At 39.2% G+C, this 8,898-nt stretch overlaps 1 protein-coding gene across 2 annotated transcripts in view; it reads right to left on the bottom strand.

Moving 5' to 3' along the window:
• The window catches only part of LOC134087390 (calcitonin gene-related peptide type 1 receptor-like), a 43,691-nt gene extending 35,103 nt beyond the window's left edge, over nt 1–8,588 (bottom strand). The window contains exons 1-4 of one of the 2 annotated variants that reach the window (XM_062540850.1): nt 8,322–8,588; nt 8,030–8,220; nt 5,769–5,915; nt 3,865–3,927 (exon numbers count right to left, since the gene is read on the bottom strand). In XM_062540850.1, the coding sequence (XP_062396834.1) occupies nt 3,865–3,909 (45 nt within the window). In that variant the 5' untranslated portion in view covers nt 3,910–3,927; nt 5,769–5,915; nt 8,030–8,220; nt 8,322–8,588. Of the gene's footprint in view, nt 1–3,864; nt 3,928–5,768; nt 5,916–8,029 lie in introns of both variants that reach the window. The other variant, XM_062540851.1, reaches the window with a different exon arrangement.
• Between the last annotated feature and the right edge of the window lie 310 nt (nt 8,589–8,898).

The raw sequence follows: 8,898 nt of genomic DNA on the forward strand, positions 1-8,898 counted from the left end.
AAAAGTTACCATAAAAAAATGTATTAATAGCCCAAGCTTTTATTTGCTTTTATCGCCAAAGTCAACCTGCTTACAGTATATTTGGGACAGGAGTCTATAGGAGCTACTATTACTTCTTTCATACCATATACTCACAGCAAAGATGGGAATTTCTGTCAAATTGATTATGGCATAAACAATCAAAGAATGGACACATATTCAGACTTCATGAGCACCAAAGGGAGTCACCATTTTCTGTCACCACTCACCATGCCAGTAAATCTGAATGAATATGGCCATAGCCTACGTTGGTGCTTATGGTTTCTGTAAAATGTACTGAATAATTGAATTGTGGAGAATCTAACAATGTAGCACTCTTATTTGACAATTACAGAATTGGATTTAGAACGGAAAATCAATGTCTATGTTAAAGCTATCATCAAGCAGTGAGATTGCAGATTGCAACCAACTGAATACTCCTCTCTCACCCCTAGCTTTCCTAGCGTGTAACCGGCGGTAGCCTACGCCAACCTTCCAAGATGTCTGCCCTGACTACTCCAAAGAAATCTTGATTTCTAGTAGTTTAAGCCTACTCTTGCATAGTAAAGGATGAAGACAGTCCTGACTTTTAGTCCAAAACTAACAATATTGCAACAATATTATTTTTTTGACAAAATGTCATTCAGAGTAACACTTCATCTACTCTTTGTGAATCTCCCCCACATTTTTGAATGGGTTTTGTTTCACAATCCTCTCCAGAGTGCGGCTATCCCTATTGCTTGTTAACTATTTTTCTACCACATATTTTCCTTCCCTTCACCTCTCTATTAGCCTATTTGGTCAGGGGGAATGTGGATTTGGAGCAGACCTACCTTAATCACATCCACCGCCTTGTGGCTTGGTGTGAGGAAAGTGCCCTTGTCCTAAACCCCACTAAGACCAAAGAACTTGTTGTCAACACAAGGGGTGGACAACCTACATGTCAACCAGTTACAATTGGGGGCCAACATGTTGAGGTTGTCTGCAGTTTTAAATATCTAGGTACTATATTAGACCATAACCTAAATTTTATTGAACACACTGATCATATTTTTAAGAAGGCATCCCAAAGATTGTTTCTCTTAAGGAAACTCAACAGCTTTGATGTGAGTAAAAAAGTCCTGGGGATGGTTTACACCAGTCTGCTGGAAAGTGTAATATCATACAACATTACATGCTGGTATGGGAACTTGGGGGTTAGGAGCAAGAGTAAGCTCACAAAAATTATAAATATGGCCAGTAAAATCATACTGAACCCCCAGAGACAGCTGGTGGAACTGTATACAACCCACACTAAGAGGAAAGCTCTACAGATAGTCCAGGACCCTCTACATCCACTATATCACACCTTTGAAAGACTCCCTTCAGGAAGAAGGTACAGAGTACCTACATCCAGTAGAAATATTTTTAAGAAATCTTTTATACCTTTATCTATTAACTTATTAAATCAACTCAACTTATGAGTTCTACAAATCATACTCCATGTCCCCACTGACCACTAATTAAGTAATTTATTATTCACTTTACTGTTTTTTATGATAATTTAACCCATTTGCACATGTCCATATCCCCATATCTGCTGTGCAGACTTGTTTGTGCCATATGTTGTACCTGCTGTGTAATCTTGGTTTGTGTTTGTTTTTTGTTGCACTTGCTGTTGAGTCTTTGTCTGTGTTTGCTCTATGTTGTACTTGCTGTGTAGTCTCTGTGTATGTCTGCCTTATGTTGTACCTGATGTGTAGTCTCTGTCTGTGTTTGCTTTATGTTGTACTTGTTGTGTAGTCTTGCCTGTGTGTGCTATACGTGTATGTTGTGGGGCCAAAGATGAATTTCCACAGTAGTGGACAATAAAGACTTCTAATCTGATCTAATCTAATTTCACAAGATGTTGCCACTGTGTAAAATAACTTCCTCTGGAACAGCTCAGTCTATAGGAAAGACAGAAACAGGAAGATGTTTTACCCTGCCAATTAAGGCATCATTAACATCAACTAGACCAGACACCTGGACACTGTGAAATTGGAACTTGCTTGGACACGGAGCTCTGTAAACACCCAGCTTCTTTAGCAATGACCTTTATTGTTTTGCCCTCCTTGTGCAAGGTGTCAATGGTCATCTTTTGGACGACTGTCAAGTCAGCAGTCTTCTCCATGATTGCGTAGTCAACAGAACAAGACTGAGAGATAATGTAAAGGCCTTAGCAGGTGTTTTGAGTTAATTAGCTGATTAGAGTGTGGAACCAGTCTTCAATATTGAGCCTTTTCACGATATTCTAATTTTCTGAGATACTGAATTTGGGGTTTTCATTAGTTATCAGTTATAATCACCAAAATAAAAAGGTGCATTTTACGCTTCTCCTCCCATCTGTTTACACAAAACTCCCACTTTCCCCTGACACTACTATGAATGCATGCTTATGCATGAGACGGAAAAGCAAAATCTGACATTCTCAGCTCCCTTGACAGGCAGTCTGCACTTAAGGCCTAAACACACCAGCCCGACCGTCGGCAGAAAAGCAGTCGGATTATCAGTCGGGCTCTCGTCTCCCCTGGTCGGTCAAAAAAGCCACTGAACACACCAAAGCGACGCCGACGCCAATTGTACGTTCTACGCGTGCGTTAAGTGTCATACATTACCCATAACTGCAGGCTTCAGAGTCAGCTGAGTAGATATCATGTAGGATTCGCAGAACTAATTGCCACTAGTTTTTGGACTTCTCTGATTAAGCAATAAGAAAATATAAAGATAATTATATAATGTGTATTATTTTATTGCCATTGCTTGTGTGTGATGCCAACGAAACACTCTCTTGGGCACGGAATAACTAACTTTTCGCCCGTTAACCTAGCTAGCTAGCTAGCTAGCTTGCCAGCTAATATTAACATAGTAAACGAAAAGTGAATGGGAAATAACCTGAAATAACACACGTTCAGAAACTTACAGTAGTTCTAGCAAAAATATGTTAGGAAGGTTTCTCAAAATGGGTTTGAAACTTACATTGCTGAATGTAGCGCTAATGGTTCGTTTAAACAAAGTCCTCTGCTACCTAGATGTTTTGAAGGGTTAGGACTCAACCAATCAGATTGGTAATTGAGGCCGACGGCCACTGGCCGACTCTACATGTCAAGTCGGCCAAAACTGGCCAAAATTTGCCCCGACGCCGCCGCCAACTGGCGACGGCACGGGACACACCAAACAGACTCAAGTCCCCGACCGCACGACGGCAGATTATCGGGTTGGTGTGTTCAGTCCTTTATACCTCAGTGCACATACTGTTTGTACATACCTTGTCATCTTTTTACATGCACATTGCGAAACAAATACGCCTGAAGTGGGCGTAAAAGCGTTAGTACATCTGGCCCAGGGAGAGGAGGTGGAAGTCTCAATCAAACACAATTCTGCACATGGCTATTTTCATGGATATAACCTGCTGTCTAGTGATTTTGAACCATATGTTTGCAACTTTCCTTGATTATTACACCAGATGAGAGTGTAGTTCCATGTCAAATCAGCCTAGAAAACCTCCAGGTTTCATTTTCAGTTGGTCTTGTTGCGCTTTCTAACTTGAGAAGAGGCACGTTTTAAATGGAAAAATTGCTGGAAATCTTAGTCATTTTTAAACATGATGCTAGCAGGCGAGAAGCTAATGGTCTAATCCGATTAATGATCTATGCTAGGCTGAAGCTAAAAGTTGTATCGCCAGACTCACAGAATGGCTGGATGAATGGGAAAAAGGTAAATATCGTTTGTTTTGCTCGAGGGGAGGTGGAGAATTAGCTTATTTCCAAAAATGGCGGAATATCCCTTTAAAACTTTTGCCTTCTGTAAGTTATGTTCATTACTTACCTTAATAACCTGGATAAGTATAAAGACTCGGAAATTCAGATTCATGATGATGGGTTGGTTAAACTGAAATATGAAACACAAGTGATATGTGTTACATTCACTCGAAAACAACAGAATAAATTAGCTTCCCTTCAAGGTTGGATTTTTTTCATTCCTGTTTTCATTTTGTGATTCAGATAAATGACAAAAAGAAAATTGATATATCTCACATCTCAGTATACTCAACTTTACCAGTAGCACCAGTAATATGGAGGGTGAAGTATGACAATAACTTGGCAATCATCTTGTATGGACTTTCTTGGAAGAGGAGTAAAGTAATGCACTGACTGCACAAACAGTTGTTTTATATTGTTTACCTGTCCTGGATAGCGCTGTGTGATTTTAAATTATGAACGACGTTAGAAGCTACAGTAGTTCTAATAACGTAAGCTAATTAGGTAGAAGCTACAGTATGTGCCCTGTCATGCGCATGCTCAGATATATTTGTTGAGACTTTTTGAACTCGTAGATGGCAGCAACAAACAGCTCTGGGATTCGTGCCCTTATATTTTGTACACGTAGCGATAAACTGGATAACTGGCCAACTATTCAATCTAAAAAGTCTTTTTCAGACACGTTTCCTGGTGACTTTTTTTGATTGAACAGTAGAGATTACGCACTCACTTATAAAATATAAGGACACAAATCCCAAAGCCACTCATTTTATTTGGAAATACTGCCATCTACGAGTTAATTTAATGATGCAATGTGGTAAATTCCTTAAGCCCTCATTACATTTATAGGAATGCTACACTGCGCACATAACACTTAACATAATATTTATCAAATAATCCTAAAAAATGTAAATAAACACATGCCTCTGTTGCAGATAATGGCAAAATGCACCTCTATGCAGACAACTCAGTTCTTGCTCCGCCCCCACCCTAGCTCAAGCTTAATCATAACAGCAGTCTTTTAATTTATTACAGGCCACCTTCATTGAAATTAGACTGGTATTAAGTGGAAACATTTTGTTAATCTGAACAAAAACATTTATGATATCTTTCTCTCTGATTGTTGTGTCTTCACCGCATGTACATAGCCTAGGGTACTTTAAATCAAAACAATGTTGGCTATAACAAAATAAATTAAACAGGTTATCAAAACCCCCTAAACTTTGTCAAATCCCTTACCAAAAAGTCCTACAGGGTTCCAAACAGTAGAGTTTGGTTCCAAAACACTATATTATATCCACCATTCTAATGAATTTTCCTACATATTTTTTTTCAGTTTGTTTTCCAAGTAATATCAGTAGAAATGTTTTTGGATATTGTTACTTGACTTATCTTTAGTCAATCAAAACAACACAACTGCAATTTTATATACTGTATATTTCCTGGAATACACAATAACATGACTTTATAGTAAAGGACTTTTTGATAAGGGATGTCTGATGGTAATTTAATTGACACAAGGGCTGATCAATTGGTCAACCTCTATTTGGAACCCCATCCCTTGGGGAGCCCAACAGCATGTCATGTGCACAATGGAAAGCCCTGTGATCTGTCAATTTATCCAGCTTTGTCAAAACATCCTACCATTCAGTCACTGAATCTTTGATGCACATTAGGACCTAAGTAGGATGTTTTGATGAATAGGATAATTTGACAGAACACCAGCTCAGATGCTGACGATACATAGGGCTGAGGGAACTGGATCAAAAAGTTAGAGGGGGATGGGCTAAGGGAACATTCGGCCTAATTTAGATGGGGAAAACACAGATGCTGAGGGAGCATACAGTAGGTCTTAGAACATACTATAGGAAAGAATGCAGTGCATTCAACAAGTATTAAGACCCCTTCACATGTTTTGTTTTATTGCAGGCTTATGTTAAAATGGTTAAGCAATTATTTCCATCAACTTACACTCAATATCCTATGATGAAATGGCACAGCTTACTGCAGAGTGTTCATGAATATCCCTGTTTATGAAACTGTCTTCCTTATTCAGACATTGTTGTTTTCCCAGGGTTGACTCCAAAAATAGCTTTTCAGCGCTGGATCACGGCCAGGCTTCAAGACCCAAAAGAGAAGTAACAATGTTGTGGACAATTATTTTAAATCAAAGTACCATAAGAGCCCCAAATAAAAAACATACCCACAAATTACAGCAACCACACAACTACTACAACTTTTACTCTGAGAAAGGTGAAATTTACAGACTTGCCTCCAGATCTCCAAAGCCGGATCAGCAGGTCAAAAGGCAGTATGCTGGGATTTATCTTCCCCTAACAAATGACTTGCATTGTTTACAGCTACAGTACAACTAGCCTCATAAATAATGTGTCATACATCACACAATCTGCTTTGAAATAGTCTGATATGTCCGTCCCAGTACTCCTTGTGTGCCCACACCCCACTGGTACCTACAGTTACAGGGGCCATCGGCTTGTTTGTGGCATCTAAAAATATATAGATGGGTAATAAATGTATATCATTGCACCAAATTAATTTATTCTCTTTACAATCATAGCTTAGGTGTGTGTGTGTGTGTGTGTGTGTGTGTGTGTGTGTGTGTGTGTGTGTGTGTGTGTGTGTGTGAGTGCGTGTGTGTGTGTGTTGTTGACAAAAGTGCCTGACAAAATAACCATAAACAAACATAACAAACCCACTCCAAAGAGTATAACATATACGGGAACTTCACAGGAAACTCAATCACTAAAGTGGCTTTATTTGGAATGTCCTGCAAGTCGTGACGTTTGGATTCACAAGACTAACATTCTGTTCCAACTGGTGTACTGCTGTAGCCTACTTATAATACATCATTTCAGTGCATAAATATTTACAAATAATTAAGATGACACAAACTGCGCTACAAGTACCCATATGGTGCACCGACAATGGTCAAAAGCGGGACACTTTCTTAGCTATGTAGTGGAAGGGGGGTGGAGGATTCAAACAGAGCCTCTCATACTGAATGTGTAACAGCATGTTTGCAAAAGCACACAGAGCATGTATGGAAATGAGGCATTACATTCACTTCACTCCACCCATATAAAATATTGAGCAGTTTAAAAACACATGCTAAACATGTATTTTACATGAGTAAAGTGAAGAGAGTGATGAGGCGTGAATGAAGTAGACTACATGTAGTCTGGTTAGCACCAGAGCTTCTCAATTGTAACCTAAATGTAAGGTCTGGAAAGGTTAATTGACTAAGGCAGTGGTTCTCAAACTTTTCACAATGAGTACCTCAGTGAACAATTGGCTCTCCAAGTACCACCATTATGACCAGACCAGGATTAAAATATAGTAGCGTAGGCCAATTTAAAGTGATTATTTTGTCTTCATGAAATAAAACATCTTGGAGACACCCAGAGTACCACAACAGAGAGTCTGTGTACCATCAGTGGTACACGTACCACAGATACACACTGTATAGAACTACTGGACTAGGGACTTCCAGCAGGGGCATAACAAGGAGTGAAATATTAAACTTAAATTGGCGCATTAAACTCTTACCAAAATGCTTCAGAAGTGTAGCAATCTCATGAACAAATGTTTAATTGCAGTTGTTTACTCAATGACTGTTTTAGGGGTATTGGAAATTGGCTTCAATGGCCCCTTGGCCAGATGGACTAGCAAGCATCCTAAATTGTCAAAGGTGAAAATTCCCAGGCTATGCTACATGTAGGCTGTAACATGCCAAGACTCCTGATTCTAACATGGAATACGTAGACTAGAAGAAGCCTATTTCACATGTGAAAATGACGTGTATTTCACATACAAGCCATTTAGAAACCATAATAAAATGGTAAATAACATGTTAGGGTAGCCTATACCTTGTGACATTAAATAACGGAAAGTAACCAAAACCTGAGTAGCCTGTATGAAATTAATGTGCATTAATCTCACTTCAGTTCAAGGAATACTCCTCTATGCTGATCTTAATTGATGATAAAAACACACAATTTAAAACTCGTTTGATATGTAAGCAAGACACCTACTTTTCTATCCTGAAGGCTAACGAATGTAAGTTAATTAGCACCTTATTCATTCGCACCGTTGTTCCATTTTCCAATGATTTCTAATCTGGTAAGAACAAACTTCAGCATTTCGAATAAAGTGTCGATTGCTATCAGAGTTAGAAACTGACAATTAAAAATACCAATAAAGAAACAACTCACCGTGGGAATCGCCTGCTTATCCTCCACCTCCAGTTGCCTTGGCGAAGTGAAGTGACTTGATGTTGGCTGAGTACTGTTTTAGTGAGGGAACATCCGTAGCTGATCTCGTTGTGCTCCTCTTTAGTGACTGGTAGAAGATGACTCCAGGCCGCAGAGAGGCTGACTCAATTCATACTGAATGCATACACGCACTGAGAAAGACGCACTTGACTACTCGAAGTTAAAGGAACACTTCACCGTTTTTTCAAATTAAACTATGTTATTGGCTTAATTAAGACGAGTTGATACATACCTCTCACGTTTCAATGCGTGCACTCACTGGCTCTGGCGCGCGGCGCAACTTTGATAGCACTTAGCCCAATGCATTAGGATCCAAACAGAGATGAAGTTAGAAGTGACCAAACACCTCCATGTTTTCCCTATTAAAATACAGTTACACGAGTAGTCACACGACCAAGTATGGTCAGACAAAATAAAACGTGGTGCATTTCTAAGCAGATAAAAGGGATAACTATATTGTGTGGCGGAATAATATTGGGAGCACAGACTGCGCAGTAGCCTAATATCCTCACTCCAAAGTGAAACTGAAAGTGCAAGAGTGAAGATATTATTTATTAACTCTTTGTGTTGTGTTGTCTCTTTTTGTGTTGTGTTGTGTGATTTACCATTGTGTTGTGCACTTCGGGCCGTGTTTTCTCTTTTTGTGTTGTGTTGTCTATTGTGTTGTGTTGTGTGATTTGCCGTTGTGTTTTGCACTTCAGGGCCAAAGAAAAAAAGGCAAAGGTACAGACTGCGTACTGTATATATTTTAAATTCTGAGTTAAAAAACTCATGTCCCATGATCATTTGCAAACGAACCCACATTTCGA

The sequence above is a fragment of the Sardina pilchardus genome, chromosome 7, assembly GCF_963854185.1.
Source record: "Sardina pilchardus chromosome 7, fSarPil1.1, whole genome shotgun sequence".
Classification (NCBI taxonomy): domain Eukaryota; kingdom Metazoa; phylum Chordata; class Actinopteri; order Clupeiformes; family Clupeidae; genus Sardina; species Sardina pilchardus.